At 41.1% G+C, this 17,957-nt stretch overlaps 1 protein-coding gene across 2 annotated transcripts in view; it reads right to left on the reverse strand.

Moving 5' to 3' along the window:
- Positions 1 to 2,565: 2,565 nt before the first annotated feature.
- The window catches only part of STS (steroid sulfatase), an 86,914-nt gene continuing 71,522 nt past the window's right edge, over positions 2,566 to 17,957 (reverse strand). For both annotated transcript variants that reach the window (XM_077343296.1, XM_077343297.1), the window contains one exon: positions 2,566 to 6,866. In XM_077343296.1, the coding sequence (XP_077199411.1) occupies positions 6,493 to 6,866 (374 nt within the window). In that variant the 3' untranslated portion in view covers positions 2,566 to 6,492. The remainder of the gene's footprint in view (positions 6,867 to 17,957) is intronic.

Consider the following 17,957-nt stretch of genomic DNA (forward strand, 5'->3'; position numbering starts at 1 on the left):
TGACAGCAATTAACTTTAAAACTGCCAATGAGTCAAGTTTTAAAACAAAATCCTAACACAATCCAACACCAGGATGGCATGAATCCCACAAGCTAGGGATTTTCTATCTATACAAGAAGAACCCATGCCATAGCAAATTGATTCTCAGATTCCTGGTCCCGATCACTGCTGAACTCTGGTTTCCTGCAGAGAACCACTGATGGACTGTGCAGCCCTTTTCTCATTGCTTAGCTGGTTCCTTGCTGTACTCCTTGGACCTCAACTATTTGCCCCTGGACATCTTCAGACCTCAATTCCAGGATTTCAGGTTGTATGTCCCTTCCCTAAAAATTCCCAATTTCTTTCCTTCCTGTGTGTGTGCATGCGTGGTTACTAAGGAAATTAATTCTCAGGTGCCTAGTGTAGGTTCTTTATGTTTTATTTGTTTTGTTTTATAATTTTGTTTACAATAAAGGGCAGGGTCCTAGGATGCAAAAACCCTTCTTTCAGTAGTTAGTCTTAGAAATCCAAACAGGCAGAAGTTGAGGCCACTCCTTTGAGTTTCTTACATAAGTAGTAGAATGTCACCCATCCATCCTTTAGATTGCTTGCCACAGAAAAATGCAAACAGGAGTGGAACAACTTCAAGTGCCTCCTGTTTACATTCTGTGAGCACCAAATGTTTTCTTTTGCTCTTCTGGTCAACTTCGACCTGAAAATAATAGAACCCCGTCTGCATAGCACAATTTCAAAACGCTTCGGTAGAAGCTTGTATGGAATAATTTGATTGGCTGGGGCTACATGAGGCATCTGGCCTAAGCATGTCCACATGGGCCCTTGAGCTCTGTTTTCCATAAATCAGGAAGAAAACAGGGTTGCACTTATCCGTAACTGTTGTTTATTCAGTCTTCTGTTCAGGCACAGATAAGGACCATACATGAGCAGAGCAGCCAAGGAAAGGAAATTCTAGACATTTCTAGACCTTTCTGAATCTTAAGGAGTGGTAAACCTGACCAGACAACAATGCGTTTTTCCACTGAAGCTGCCATGTTGCTTGGGAAAAAGCACTCTTATCCTCAGCTCTCCATGACTGTTTATGCACTGAGAACTTCACTGCCCTAGCTCTCATGGAGGAGTACAAGTCGGGGGCGGATGAGGTGCACCAGGCCAAATGCTCCCCCATGTGGGTGCAGGAAGAGGTGGCCACAATTAAAACTCCAGCCTGCAGCCAAGCATGAAACCTCCAGTGCATAAACAGTCCATCAGAGTTTTCAAACTTCAAACTTTGAAGAACTTATTTTTCCACCACCACTGATTCACACCTGGAATTATTTCTACAGAGTAATATTTGAGAAATCTGAAAGCCACAACCACACAGCTGCTCACAACTTTTTACAGAAGGGCTGCATAAGACTCAGGGGACCGGAAGAACAAGTCACCTGGAATAGTCAAGGACATCCGCAAGACCATATGCTGCAACAATCCCTCTGGACAGTTTGAGAAGAAGCTACCATCCTCCATATTGAGTGCCCCTTGACCTTCAGAAAGCTCTAGAGATCTTTGGAACTTACTCTCCATAGTCAGCCTGTACAAGCACAATCAATGACGAATTGTGTGCCCTCTCAGCTGGAAATGGCATTTTAATAGAAAAACTAAAACCTAAAGGCCAATCCATATACCATAAGTAAAATATGATATGTTGCCTATTTTCAATGCTGCTATATGATGCTTGAGACATGCATAAAGATTGTGCTAGTCAAGCATAACCTAGCTTTCGATGGGTTTACCTTCCCAAACTCTACTGCACTACCCCACCTCACTGTCTCACACATAGTGTATTACACAATGCGCTACAGAAATGGACATTTCAACAGAAGCTTGGTTTTTAATGTAATTTGGTTGGAGTACTGAGCCAGTAAAGAAAATAATTGAATGGGGTAGCCTAAGCATTTTTTAAGAACTGTTCTGTTGTATATTTTAATGATTGCTTATTTAAATTTCAAAGGCAGAAAGTGAAATATAATCTGTTGCTTTCACACTTCACATTAATGCAGTCGCTTGGGCTTTAGGAAAACACTTCTGTCACTGTTATGAATTCCCAGAGAGGACAGAATACCATCTAGCTTCCAGGGACTCCTGCTCATGACAGCATCTCATTGAAAGATAATCAAAGAGAGCTGTCGTTTAGCCACATAAATCTCAGACCCTCCAAGAGGATCACCATTTATTTTTAGCAATCATCAAAATGAAGATGGCTGGAACACCGAGACAGTCCTTCGGCAAAGTAATACATTGCTTAAAAGTGTGGTGAATGATGACATGACAATGAATTGCTGCACTTTTCATATGTAGCTGACAGAGGGGGACTAAGGCCTGGATTTCCTTTTCTTAACAATCTCTCTGGAGCTTAAATACTTATGTGGACAAGCACATTAATCAAATGTTCCCAGTGTCTTAACTAAGATCAACTCTTGCACAGTCATTGTCAAATGGCAATACATGGCATGTTAATTTAAGTAAATTCCATTACATGACTTCATTCAAAACAAACTGCAAAAGAGAAAAAGAAACACATAAAGCAAACCCTTTGATTAATCATTTTTATTCCTATCAAATCAGGCAATTTTCACTTTCACACATTGTTAAAAATTATCAGTGTTGAACTGTGAAACACATTAGCATTATTTCCTACTGAGTTTACTTAGTATTTAAAATTTCAAGTTTCGTGTTTTGTAATGCTTTCGTCAGAAATATTGACAGACAGCAGGTCACATCACATATTTTTTTTAAAAATCATTATCACAACAAGCACAACAAAAGGCACTGCCTTATAACATCATGAACATCTCACAATGTCATCCGACCCAGAAGGGTATTGTTGATGATCATTTATTGGAGGTGGAGGGATTCAAAAACATGAAAGAAAAATTGAGACATTTTAGATAACACATTTTAAAAGGTTTCTTTTAAAAATTCTATGTTCAAACAACTGTCATGCTCTTGGCTGAGCTAGCTTATTAGGGGGAATAATATGCCAAAGTAGATACTGCCAGTGCTCAACTAGCCCCACTTAGTCAGGTCTGTGGTGGCCATGGGAATATGAGGACTGCTTTCTGGTACAGTTTCCCGGAAAGTGTTGGGGCCTCCAAAATAGCCAGGGGCAGGAGGGATCTGCTATTAGTCCAGCAGAGGAGGGTTGATACACAAGGAAGAGAACATCTCACAGTAGAATTGAGGCTTGTGTTCTCTATCATGATGTAAAGCTCCTTTCTGTCTTGTCCCATCTGCTGCCTCTTGTCTGTCCTGCTATGGCCTTAGAATGGGCAGAAAAGAGCTGTGTGCCACATAGTTTCTCACTCTATCTTGGACAGCTGGTCACCTAGACCTCAGACCAATGTTTATCACTTACTTCCCAGCTTGCTAGGGAACTTCCCTGCTTCCTGATTCCCATGTTTTCCCTCTTTAGGCTTCCCAGTCCAATGAGATATGGATGGGGAATGGTGACTTCCCTGGCTAGCAGCCATCTGCTGTCAATCACCCTAGCCCCTTCCTATATCAGGCTTCTCTGACGAGTGTTTAGTGTCGGTAGGTTTTTCCTAGCCCCACCCCCATCACCCCCCTAGCTCTGCTTCTACATGGACTTGCCATCCTGGACACCTTAACCAGACCAGCAAGTGCATATGTTACAGTCTCCTTTGCTACTGCACGGCTCCCCCACAGTATTGGAGGCTGAGGCTTGCTCTGAGCCAGCACCACTGATGTTCCTAGCTTTCCCCTTTGGCTGCTGGGTGGCTTCTGCATGGGATGCAGAGGCTGGGTCTTCCCCTCAGCTACTGCCGGTTCCAAACTCTTCAAGGGAATCTTCATCCCACCTTCTCTTGCACCCATGGAGTGGTGAGGCTAGCTCCAATGGCAGCCAGACTGATAGTAAGCCGGCTGAGTCCAGGATGAGCCTCAGAAACAGGTTAAGCCTAAACCCATAATAACCCATGAACACAGTAGCTAATCAGATGCCTATCAAAAAGTAGGACATAAAGATAACAAGTACAGCATAATGACAACAGCCCATTTCTGCAATTGTCCCTTGGCTACTGATTATCAGAGGTGTGATGCCTTTGAATTGGAGATTCTATTTTATTACTATAGCTAATAAACATTCCTAGGCCTGTCTTTTAAAAACATTAGATGCTTAGAAAGATTTGGTTGTTTCCAATCAATATGAACATGTTTCTCTCTTCAGTTCTTGGCTTTATGGATCTTTCTAACTCTCCTTTCTTAGGCCAGCACACTTTCTGTCTTCTCATTTATTAATCCTCCTGTTTGCCTTTATCATAGATCATAGCAATTCAACCAAGGGCAAGCAAGGACCCTATCTGTCTATCCCAAATCTCTGTAAATTAGGGGATTCAGTAAGTTACTGACAGAAAATTTATTATGACTGCTGTAAGCACAAATCACTTAGTGCCATACAATAAAGACATAATTTAATATTAGATTCAAATGAGTAGCCTTGTTGGTCTGAAGTAGCACAATAAAATCAGAGTCCAGTAGCACCTTAGTCTGACGAAGACTTGCACTCACGCCTTGAATAAATCTTTGTTAGTCTTAAAGGTGCTACTGGACTCTGATTTCATCATTTAATATTGACAAATTAGCTGTTTCATACTGTCTCCTTCAAAACATATTTAGTACTTTTGTTCATTTAGTCTTTGCTTGTGCAACTTGATTAACAACAGTGCTTTTCTTTTTTGTTTTTCTTTAAGGTGTGAGCACTCTTAAAGGATGCACTGATTTCTACCAATTCCCCCCTCAGGAATTGGAAGAGCCCTGAAAAAGGTGCCAGCATTCAGTATCAGTGAGAATTCCCATAAAACTCATGATTAACAACGTTGTTTTGGATACATGATGGTATTTATAGTTCAGTAAATGATTGTGATTTATTTAATTAAGGCTCAATTCTATATATGCTTCTTTGGAACTAAGAGCCACCAACCTCGGTGACTTCTAACCAAACCTGCCCAAGTTCAGGTATTAACCATGCAATTTTATGGAGTGTTGTACCCTTCTAATTCCATTGAAGTACAACAGCTTAGAAGGGTATAACTCTGCTTAGGATGGCACTATAAGTTAACCCCAAGTTGCATTTCAAAGATTAAAATAATATGCAAACATCTGAATAATTTATAGTTAATTGGTGATGAATCTGTAACTGTTAAACTGTTTGTACTGTATACAAACAACAATTGACTAAAATGGATTATTGTTCCATACATGTCCTATCATACAAAGTCCTTCTTGTGATGCACAATTATATAATACCATATAATCATAAAATCAATATTAATGTAACATTATTCTAAGACATCAGTGAGTTATTAATACACTTCAATGACTGCATTGGCTGTTAAGAGGAATACACATTTTATAAGACAAGAAACAATATTGGATATCATTTTTGTTTAACAACTTCCACTGTTTCTTTGAGGATTAAGTTCCTTTTAAAAATGTGAACAAATTCTGATGCTATTGGTCCTACTAACAGACATGGTATAACAGACACTGTACAACAGGAAAGGGCAATTTGGGTGGCTCTCCTACATAGCAGTCTGAAGACAGTTCAATCATCAAAGAGCCAGCTCTGTTAATTGTTTGCATCCAATATATGACAATGGCCAGATCAAATAACAATATGGATGGCCTCAGTACGGATCCTAAAAGCAGCACAAGAGGCCACCTACAGAAAAGACAGGGGGTTCCTCATACTTAAGGGATTGTGTAGATATGCAGAAAAACTGTGACTGTAAATTAATCAAATGATCCAGAAAGGTGAAATGTTGAGAGGAGATGGAGAAGGGGGGAGGGGTTGTTCTGCTCAAGCCCTTGAGAACATATAGGTTCTTGGAGGGTCAATTTTTTCAGAGGTACAGATTTCCATGTTGTCTGTTTCCCATGATGAGGTTGCTTAAGATGGACAGTGGATGGCAGGCTATGTAAGATGAATGTGCCCAATTTACAAATAAGGATTTAATTTTAGGTCATGCAAGCATGCTGAGAGCTAGTCTCCTTGTTTGTTCATGAACGTTTAATTTGATACTTATATTTCTTGGATATGGAATATACTGTATTAATAAAAGCAGCAATCCAATATTAGTTAAAAGAAAGGCAGTAAGATTTTGAATTTAAGTATTAATTATTTTTTTTTAAAAACCCATGTATGAATACTGTGAAATATTTGTGTGTGTGTTGCTCACAGCCAATTTATGGGAACTCCAGCAAAGGAGCTTTCAAAACAAGTGAGAAAGGTGATTTGCCAGTGCCTTTCTCTGCAGTCTTCCTTGATGGCCTCCCTTCCAACTATTGGCCCTGCTTAGCTTCTGAGATCTAATGCCACTTTCCCACTCAAAATATTCTGTAGCCATCTAAATGTCTTTGCATTATATCACTATTGTGTAACACTTTACAGGTTACTTTTTTGTTTGCTCTATGTGTTAAAACATATTTATAATGATATACTTAAAGCACATCCTTGTTTTCGTCTATATCGTGGTCACAGTAGCAAAGCTGTAGGAAGGAAGAGCAACATGGCTGGAGCCAGGGCTTCCACAGGATATTGTCCAAAGACAACTGGTTGGGAACACTGGGAAGTGATGTGGTATGGTTGTTTACTGCTTGTTGAATGACTTGAATGATATCATAGAATTGACTTTCTGTTTCTGGTGTTAGTGGGTTTTTTTCTTCTGGGTCTTTGGAAAGATCAAATAGTAATGGTGGATTATGGTATGTAACAAAATCACCTTGACAAAAGCACACATGGTAATCGTAACAACCATTGGAATCTTCTGGGCTGAAATTTGGGGTGAAGAAAAACACCTTCCAAATAGACGTACCTGAAAGATAGAATCAACAACGATTTCTGAGGATATATCGCTTTATTTATTTATTTAGGTTAACCTTAAAACTCAGGGTGTGAGTCAGACAACCAAGGTCACTTCTTACGCCCTAAGAAGTCCAATAAAAGAGAAGGTAACACACCAGCCAGAGAGGGAGGAAGGGAACTCCCAGAAAATAAAATTGAAAGACAGAGGGTAGGAAACGAAGACCAGGTTACCAGAATCCCTCTCTGTTACAATTCCTCACCCCACTTTCATATAGGAGAACCATGAAGTGCAGTTAACCCACTCGGGACAGGAAAGCCTCACAATTATGAAACATAGGTCTCTGTATTTATTAGGTAACAAGTTAAGCTAGTGTTACACTCCCTGCGGGAACTTCTGGCGTTTCGCAGGGCCTGTAAGACGGAGCTCTTCCACCAGGTTTATGGTTGAGGCCGGCGTGCTAAGGTAGATCTGACCCCCCTTGCCAGTGGCTTACAATCACTTCCCCATGTCCACCCCCCAGCAGGGAAAATAGGGATTTTTATTATTTTTGTGTCGCATTACATCTTGAACTGTGGTCAATCGGGCTTTTCGCTTTCGTTTTAATGGAAGTTTTATTGGGGGATTTTAAGTATGTACTGTATATTATATATTGTATTGTGACCACCTCGAGCCTCCGCGGAGTGGCGGGATATAAACTGAATTAAATAAATAAATAAATAAATAAATAAATAAATAAATAAATAAATAAATAAATAAATAAATACAACGGAGTATTAATGGATACATAATTGGGTAGTAGCATGTGTGAATGGTACCTTGGGATATCGGTGGACTGAAAACTGATTTGTTGTTGTTGTTATGTGCGAAGTCGTGTCCGACCCATCACGACCCCATGGACAATGATCCTCCAGGCCTTCCTGTCCTCTATCATTCCCCGGAGTCCTTTTAAGTTTGCACCTACTGCTTCAGTGACTCCATCCAGCCACCTCATTCTCTGTCGTCCCCTTCTTCTTTTGCCCTCAATCGCTCCCAGCATTAGGCTCTTCTCCAGGGAGTCCTTCCTTCTCATGAGGTGGCCAAAGTATTTGAGTTTCATCTTCAGGATCTGGCCTTCTAAAGAGCAGTCAGGGCTGATCTCCTCTAGGACTGACCGGTTTGTTCGCCTTGCAGTCCAAGGGACTCGCAAGAGTCTTCTCCAGCACCAGAGTTCAAAAGCCTCAGTTCTTTGACGCTCGGCCTTCCTTATGGTCCAACTTTCGCAGCCATACATTGCAACTGGGAATACCATAGCCTTGACTAAACGCACTTTTGTTGGCTGATTATATGCCAGCAAACTGATTATATGACAGCAAAGAAGGCAAATTTGATCTTTATATCAACAGATGTGTAGTGTCTAAGACACAAGATGTGATAGTACCACCGTATACTGCTCTGGTCAGACTCCAAATGTTATATTGTATCACTTCTGGATGCTTTTTTATAGGAAGGACATAGAAACTTTAGAAAAGGTATAAAGGAAAGTGACAAGGATGATTAAGGGTTTGGAGCCTAAACCTTACAGCTGTGTCAATTAGCAATTCTCAGCCTGGAGAAAAAGAGTTTGAGGGGGGATATAATTATTTGTTGAAGGGCTGTCATTTAGACGAAGACAAAGAAGAAGAAGAAGAAGAAGTTGGTTTTTGTATGCCGCTTTTCTCTACCCGAAGGAGGCTCAAAATGGTTTACAGTCGCCTTCCCTTTCCTCTCCCCACAACAGACACCCTGTGGGGTAGGTGAGGCTGAGAGAGCCCTGATATCACTGTTCGGTCAGAACAGTTTTATAGTGCCATGGCGAACCCAAGGTCACCCACCTGGCTGCATGTGGGGGAGTGCAGAATTGAACCCGGCATGCCAGATTAGAAGTCTGCACTCCTAACCACTACACCAAACTGGATCTCCAGTTTGGAGAGGGAATAGGGCTCTATTTCAGTTGGAAGTTGAGGGTAAGACTAAGGAGAACCCTAGTGGATCAAACCAATGGTGCATTTAGTTCAGCATCCTGTCTCATGCAGTGGCCAATGGTAGGGCCAACAACAGGGCACAGAAGATGAAATCTTCCTCTGATAGTGCCTCCTGGCTCCGGGGTTCAGATATTTATTACCTCTGAATGTGGAGGTTCCCCTCAGTCACCATGGCTAGTAGCCAATGATAGATTTGTCCTCAATGAATGTATTTAATCCTCTTATAAATATATTTATTCCTGTGGCTATCACTACATCCTCTGGCAGCAAATTCTACATTTCAACCATTCTCTGTGTAAACTAGTATTTCCTTTTGTCCATCCTGAACCTACTTCTCAAAAGTTCATTAGATGTCCTTGAGTTCTAATATTTTGGGAGGAGAAAAAATCCTCTTTATTAACTCCCTCTGCCCTGGTAATAATTTTATAAGCCTCTATCATTTCCCCTCTTAGTCATCTCTTTTCTGCTTTCCCTCATAGGACAGATGCTCTAACCCCCTCCCCCCCAATCATATTGGTTGCTCTCCTCTGCCCTTTTTGAGATATGGTGACCAGAACTATGCACAGTATTTCAAAACAGTTTAATATGAGAATGCAAATTGTATACCTCATTTGCAGAATGAACAAACTAAGGAAGGATGAAAGAGTTGGTTTTTATACCCCGCTTTTTACTACCCGAAGGAATCTCAAAGCAGAATTCAGAACAAATATGTAACCTTGGTTCTTCTGCTTGGGATTTCTCCCTGGTGCTTCAGAAATCCATATTAAACTTGCATTGTGTGCAAATATATTGTAAAATATATAGGAAATATATTGTAAAAACCTATGGTGTGAGGTATTTTCCTACAAGCTGTGATGCTGGTCCAAGGTTATGTGGTACTCTCTCACAAAATATATAGTACCAGCCACCTACCAACATTTTAGCATTGTTACACCATTAATGTGGAAGTGATTAGAGATAAAATGTCTCTACATTTTCTCCTTACACAAATGTCTTTAGGATAACAGAGGAATGTGTTCAACATTTATTTCAATGTGTAACTCATTCTATCCCAAGGGCTGAGTGTATTAAGGCATTAAACAGCTTAAAATACTTTTCACTTAGAAAACTCTCTCCCCAAAATAATTTACTTATTCTTTTACGATATATCAGCCATCACCAATCCCTAAGCCTATTTACTCTACTGTGACTTGCAAACATCTTATCTTCTGAACTACCTTTTTAAATCAAAATTACAGCCCAGCTGCCGAAAGGGACATTAGTTTCCCATAAGACAAGGATGACTTATAGAAACTATGCAGCTAGAAACTATATTCTTGCTATTACTACTACTATGAATAACCTTAAATATTTGCTACATCCCTGTAAAACTAGAGCCTTGCACAAAAGGTTGCAATCTAATTAAATTAAAATTAAATTAAAAGAAGGAAAGGGGATTAAAAATTATACAAAATCAAGCATATGTTAACCGAAAAAAAACATTTCTTATAGGCAAGACCATAATGCTTGCTCTTCTAATTTCCCAACTCTTTCAGTAGGATCAATTTCACTTCTTCCTCCTTCATACAGTGTGGGTTGCCAGCCCTGGGCTGGGAAACACCCACATATTTTGGGGGTGGAGCTTGAGGGGGTTGGGGTTTGAGGAGGGTAGGGATTTTAATGGGGTATAATGCCAAAGACTTCATCTTCTTAGTAAACTAATATCTGTCACTGGGAAATCCAGGGAGATCACTAGCTACCATCTCATAATTGGCAATTCTGTTTGCAGTTTCCTAACTTGTGTGGCAATTAATCCAGGGAAGTCCCACTACCATGAGAATCAACTTTCCTTGGGGTGTCAGGCTCTACTGACAGAAAAGAAAAATGGAATACATTCATGCATGTTGCACTATATTGGATTCAAGTCAATACTTATCACAGTGATTCTATTTAACTCTGTAGGAATCATTTTTAATCATGTATCCTTCTCATAAAATTACTTTGGGAAAATTACTGACTAAATGACAGTGCTTAGAGCTATCTTAACTGACTTACAAAGCTCCCACAATCAATAATCAAATGCCCTGTGGAGAAAGGTGCTACTGAGGGTGGGGGACCAGAATCTCTCTGTATGGTCTTCAGAACTTTGAAAATGCAGAGAGTGCATTTTCAAGCCTGAGACTTGATTGTATAGCCAATAAATCACACCTTCAGAATCTAAACATGGCCCTAGAATCATAGAATAGAGTTGGAAGGGATCTCCTGGGAGCTCCCTAATTTTCTCTACAGACGTTTCACACGCTGCCTTACTGAAACAAAACCAATAAGTAATTTGCTGTTCAGCTCTGAATGACTTTACCAGGCCGTCTGGCCAGAATGTTTGCAACAAGTACTTTAATAAAATAAAATAAAAGGGGTTCTCAAATATTAGTAGACACAGGAAAGAATGTCAGGGAGAAAAGGCATATTTTAGACTTAGAATTAACCATGAATCATACACATTTGAGTAATGTAAAGAATGTTTACATTCCAATTCCAAATAAGGGCAACACCAAAGAATGTTCACTCATTTCTCATGCTAGCAAAGTTATGCTCAAAATCCTACAAGCTAGGCTCCAGCAATATGTGGACCGAGAACTTCCAAAAGTACAGGCATGATTTCGAAGAGGCAGAGGAACTAGAGATCAAATTGCCAACATATGCTGGATCAGGAAGAAAGCTAGGGAGTTCCAGAAAAAACATCTACTTCTGCGTCATTGGCTATACTAAAGCCTTTGATTGTGTGGAGCACAACAAATTGTGCAAGTTCTTAAAGAGATGGGAGTACTTGTTGTTGTTAGGTGCAAAGACGTGTCCGACCCATCACGACCCCATGGACAATGATCCTCCAGGCCTTCCTGTCCTCTACCATTCCCCGGAGTCCATTTAAGTTTGCACCTACTGCTTCAGTGACTCCATCCAGCCACCTCATTCTCTGTCATCCCCTTCTTTTGCCCTCGATCGCTCCCCACATTAGGCTCTTCTCCAGGGAGTCCTTCCTTCTCATTAGGTGGCCAAAGTATTTGGGAGTACTAGAGTATCTTATCTGTCTCTTGAGAAACCTATATGTAGGTCAAGAAGCAACAATGAGAACTGGGCATGGAATCACTGATTAGTTCAAAATTGAGAAAGGAGTTCGGCAAGGCTGAATACTGTCACCTTGCCTATTTAATTTGTATGTGGAGCACATCATACATCGCCCTCAGCACTTCCTGGTGGCCTGGAAAGCAGCCGGGAAGCTCATGGGGAGGACCCTTTCAAAGCCCGTTCTTATGAATGGGCTTTGAAGCTAGTATAAAAGATAAAACAAAAAGATAACAGTTACAGTTAGTATTTTGGCCACTTCAATTTCCAGATAATGATCTACTCAAATACCATTTGCTTACTCTTAGGTTCTTAAATTATTACCAACCATTGCAACTTTGATACATTTCTTTTCCCTCATTTCATTTTTCTGTAAAGGATTTCCAATTAAGAATATCAACCTTCTACTAAAAAAAATTAACTGTTTCCTGCTTATAAATAAAAACTTTCACACCTCCCTATGCAAGCCTCCCTTCAAATATTACAAAGGAACACAAAAATCAGCTGCCTTCAAGCAGGAATTGTGTGTGCACGGAACATTGAGAAGGGATTTTAGAACAGACGCTACTCTAGGTTTTCTAATTAGGGTGCCTACTGTTGATTTAAAAAATATGATCTAGGCAGTATCCCCAGTCATTGAATTTCTGCTGTACCCAGTTCCTTCTTCCCTCACTACCTGTTCCTTTTCAAGGCTATGGATGCTTCTCCCTAATGCCAGTGCTGCCCTTTGATCCTGGATATGTCTGCTTCCAACTAGAAAGGCATGGGTAGGGAAACACTGGAGAATTTGTCACTAGGTAGCATTTCACACTCCTTTATAACCCACCAGATTGTTCAGGGCTTATAAAATAGAACTGTATAAAGCAATGCATTGAGAGACAGCTTGATGTCTGATGAGTACCACTTCCCTGATATTCTCAGCTATTTCTTCTTTTCTTTTTGCAGCTTTGGAATCTAGGCAGTTATGAAATAGACTGAAAATGCCCTTGTGGAATCAAGGAAAACAGCAGAGAATTTGTAAAGCTTTGACAGAAAGTCAAGGCAGAAGATATGAGGCATGATAAGGAGTCAAAGAAACTAGTTTGAAAAGGAGCCAAGCCTAATATAAAGCAAACAGCAAGGGGCTTGAGGAATCATACACTTTTGTTTTTCAGCAAAAGCATAATGCTTCACTTCTGTGTGATTGCGAGACACTGCTCTGTTGCTTGAGGAAAAGCAATGGAGCATTAATAGCTGCCTTTCTAATCATTATAGAAAAGTAAAATGCATTAGTTAGAGGCTGCATTAGTGGAATGACCAATATAACATGCTGTCAGACACAAAGAGCTGTCAGAGCTGTAATCTGTAAATTTGATGAACAGTTATAAGACTGGTCATTAAAAGGAAGAGTACTCTCTGTACTTCTCCCAACTGGTAGATAATCTCAATATGCCAGAAGAGGCAAGGATTGAATTAATCGTCCAACAATTAAAAATCCCTTTGTTCTGGTAAAGTTCTGTAAGGGTAAAGCATCATTAGATAGTGAGACTTAACTGCTTTTCTTAAATTAAATCTACAATTATAAACAATCAGGAAGGCAATTTTAACACTTTGATTACCTTCACATTTTCTTATTGCAGACCTCAGAAAACAGGGCTCTTTTCTGAATAAGACATATGATTCAGAAACTCATTAATGGCCTCAAACAGCTGTTCCCTAAACACTGTAAATTACCCAGTCATCTTCCTTCTAGCTCTTGTGGTTTGGATTTGTGGTTTGGGCTAGTCACCACAGTACAAAACATGGCAATTCAGATGATTCAGTATCAAAGAGATTTTAATGGGGACAAAGACTATTGTTACCCGCCACGAGCCTACGGGGAATGGAGGGAAATATATATAATATTGATGATGATGATGATGATGTCTCATATGGTCTCAAACTACTGATGCATGTTCGGGTCTAAGAACATCTAAAGTAATGATGATGATGATGATGATGATGAGGTGAGCTATTCAGTTGAGTCTGGCTTTTGGTGATCCTATGGCTCAGCTGTTGCCATGATGTTTGATCTTGCAACACTTCTCTCAGTTATGTAATGTTTTGGCCATTGTGTATTTTGATCGTATCTAACCACCAACTTCTTTGTTGGACTGGCTCCCTTTTTCCCACTGACTAATCCTAGCAATAATTACTTTCTCCATTGAGTTGGATCACATGATATGGCCAAAATAAGTGCGCCGGAGTTTTGTGAATTTGCCTTCCAGTGATATATCAGGCTTTATGTGCTGTAATATTTGTTTGTGATTTTGGCTGTCCATGGAATCTGCAATTGCCTTCTCCAACACTAAAGTTCAAACAAATCAATTTTGCTCTTGTCCACAATTTTTTCATCTCCAACTTTCACAGCCATAAGTGGCTATTGGAAATATGATAGATCTAACTAATCTACATTTCATATCAGCCTTATGTCTTTGCCTTGCCATGTTTGGTTCAAGCTTGTCATTGCTGAGTGGCCCAGAGCAATTTGACATGTTATTTCCATACTGCAATCACCAGTCTGATCAATTTATGATCCCAGAAGAATGAATTCTTGATTACATTTGATCTCTGTGTTAAGAAAAGACCTGGCAAACTACCTTGTAACATTTTTGCCAAGAAAATTCTGTGGAACAGCTTTCAAACACCTAAGGTACCAAAGCACTAAACACATAATTTTGCATGAAATTTACTTGTAATGATGTAACACTAAAATACATGTATTTGAAATGCCTATTAATGCCCACTAATCAAATGTACCAGTACACTGAACATATAACTGTGTTGAATCCAATGTTTCCTTGAACTGACAATTTAGGCGAGCATATATTTCTTTTTATGTGGAACATTTGAAAATATAGTGATATGTAAAAGATGACCTTGGAGATTTGGGCAAAATTATCAGGAGCTATTGGAAGGGAAAAGGAGAATGCTAACAGCATCTGGACAATTTGTGCAGAAACTATACAGAATATAACAACTAAAAGAACAGAGAGAAAGATTAATTACCTTTTCTTCAAATAGTGGTTATGTTAGCAACATGCTAGGCTTCATTTCTACCTCTAGAGTTGACAAGGTTTTCTTAAAGCAATTAAGTTGCAAGGCAATCTGACACAGAAAAAATAGTCACTCTTCATAATTTTCTGTTCACTATTAGAAACATGTATTCTATGCATATTCCATTTATGACCTAGGATGGTCACCACAGAAGAAACCCAATATTTTTTTTTGTGCATGTGTGTTTGGTGTTCATAAAGGCAATTTTGTAAGGGGCATTGGTGAGTTTCAAGCCACTGGCTGCTTACAACTGATAGGAAATAATACCTTGCTTCAGTATCAAGTGTTTTGGTTTATTCATATGTCCTCCTGAGTGAATCTTAAAAGTTTATAAACTGAAATCAGAATGACACAAGCAGGGGAACTGCAAGTACTTGTGGGGGCATAAAATTTAATCCTCCCAGTTATTTACTTATTCCCTTCCTTGGCAGACCTCATAATGCCCCCACTTTTCCTTTCCTTCTCTCCTTCACACCCATCAAACAATGTATTTTTATTGACCCTCATGTATTCAGCTTTATATATATACTAGCTTCAAAGCCCATTCCTAAGAATGGGCCTTGAAAGGGTCCCCTCCCCTGGCCAGGTCCCTCAGGTATGTGGGTCCCAGACTGTGAAGGGCCTTAAAGGTCACACCAAGACCTCGAACCTAATCCTGGCCACATCTGGCAACCAATGCAGCTGCCTCAGCACAGGTGGGATATGGGACCTCCAAGATGTTCCTGTGAGGTCCCCAGCAGCCGCATTCTGCACCAGCTGTAATTTCCGGGTCAGGGTCAATGGCAGGCCCGCGCAGAGCGAGTTACAGAAATCAGTTCTGGAGGTGACTGTTGCTTGGATCACAATCTCTAGGTGTTCAGGCAAAAGATAGGGCGCTAGTAGCCAAGCCTGGCAAAGATGAAAAAATGCCTGGCTGGCTACCTTCTTGACCTGTGCCCCCATAGTTAGCAAGGCAACTAAGGTCACCCCTAAATTCCTGGCTTGCAATGCGATAGTTGAGTCCCTGCTGGGGGGGGGGCAAACGTGCTGCCTGATCCGGCCCCTTCCTTTCTAGCCACAGGACCTCCATCTTAGAAGGGGTAAGTCTCAGGCGACTCTGCTCAAGCCATCCAGTTTCTTCCTTCCCTTGGCAGCATCTTCTCAGGAAAATTCAGCCAAGGAGCCTGGTGCCAGCTGAGCTGGGCCCAGTTGAGTAATGTGGAACCTGAAAGGAGTTGCAGAAGGTACCTCATTCTTCCTTATATCTCCTACCCCAGTAGCCCCCATAAGCATGAGGGAAGTTCACTCAGATACACCCAAGCAAAAATTTGGCATTTCGGTGTATTTGACATCTCAGAATATATTTTTTGTTGTTTTCAGAAAGCCAAAATAATACACTTGCACTGTGACCTTCCTAGGTTCTGGCCCTCCCCCACCCCACCCCCACTCAATCTTGAGATTCAGTGTGGTGAAATGGTTAAGGAGTAGCAGTCTCTAATCTAAAGAGCTGGGTTTGATTCCCAACTTCTCCTTCCTATGCAGCCAGTTGGGTTGCTATATGAATTCAATAAGTAAATAAATGCAATCAATCAATAAATAAATACATAATTTCCAGGTGGAGGCCTGGAAACATTTGGGAAGATGAAAGACAGGATGAAAAACAAAGAGACAGAAAGAAAGAGAAAGGGGGGGAGGGAGGACATCAGTTCTCCTGAAGAAAACTCCTGTTTGGAGGGGCACTGGCCCTCTGACCTGAACCCCTCAGGTATGTGGGTCCCAAACCACGGGAGGCTTTGAAGGTTAGAACCAAAACCTTGAACCAGATCTGGACAGCAACTGGCAACCAGTGCAACTGCCTCAGCACTGGCTGGATGTGGGCCTTCCAGGGTATTGTAGTGAGGACCCTAGCAGCCACATTTTGTAATAGCTATAGTCTCCAGATCAGGGACAAGGGTAGGCCCACATAGAGTGAATTACAGAAATCTAGTCTGGAAGTGACTGCTGCATTGATCACCATGGCCAGGTGTTCAGGAGAGCGGTAGAGTGCTAGTAGCCTGACTTGGTGAAGATGGAAAAATGATTGGCTGGCTACTTTCTTGACTGTGCCTCCATGCTTAGTGAGGCATCAATGGTCACACCCAAATTCCAGGCCTGGGTCATGGTCATAAATTGCATTCCTGCCAGGGTGGTTAAGTGCCCTTCCTGGGCTTTCTCCCTACCTCCCAGTCACATGAACTCCATCTTGGAGGGGTTGAGTTTCAGAAGACTCTACTCAAGCCATTCAGTCACTGCTTGTAAATATCTGGCCAATGGTTCTGGGGGGGGGGGGAGTTCTGGCAGCTGTCCATTAGGAGAAAGAGCTGGGTGTTATCCGCATACTGATAATAGCCCAGCCCAAAACTCCACACCAGAGGGACCAGAGATATTCAAGATGTTGAATAATGTGGGGGAGAGAACCGTGCCCTGAGGGACTCTGCATGGGAGTTGGTAGGTGTGTGACAACTCATCCCCCACAGCAACCCTTTGGATCCAGTTATGGAGATAGGATTGTATCCAGCTAAGTGCTGTGCCCCGTATCCCCATCCCGGCAAGGCAGTGGGCCAGCAGTTCATGGTTGACCACATCAAAGGCGGCTGAAAGATCTAACAGAACAAGCACGGCCGACTCGCTTTGATCCAGCTGGCAGCGGAGATCGTCCAACAGGGCGACCAGCATCATCTCCACTCTGTGGCCAGGACAGAAGTCAGACTGATATGGGTCAAGTTGGTCCCCAACTCCTTCCCACACACATACTCTGCTGACTGCTGTGTACATCTCATAAAGGGAATGAGCTAGTGTGTGGTCCAAGGGTCTGTGTGATTATTCTGGCATGGGAGGCAGCTCTGCATCCCACACTTCCCCATAACATTGCTGACATCTGATAAGCCATGCAGGTTGGTGGTGT

This window comes from Paroedura picta, chromosome 6 (genome assembly GCF_049243985.1).
Source record: "Paroedura picta isolate Pp20150507F chromosome 6, Ppicta_v3.0, whole genome shotgun sequence".
In the NCBI taxonomy this organism is placed as follows: domain Eukaryota; kingdom Metazoa; phylum Chordata; class Lepidosauria; order Squamata; family Gekkonidae; genus Paroedura; species Paroedura picta.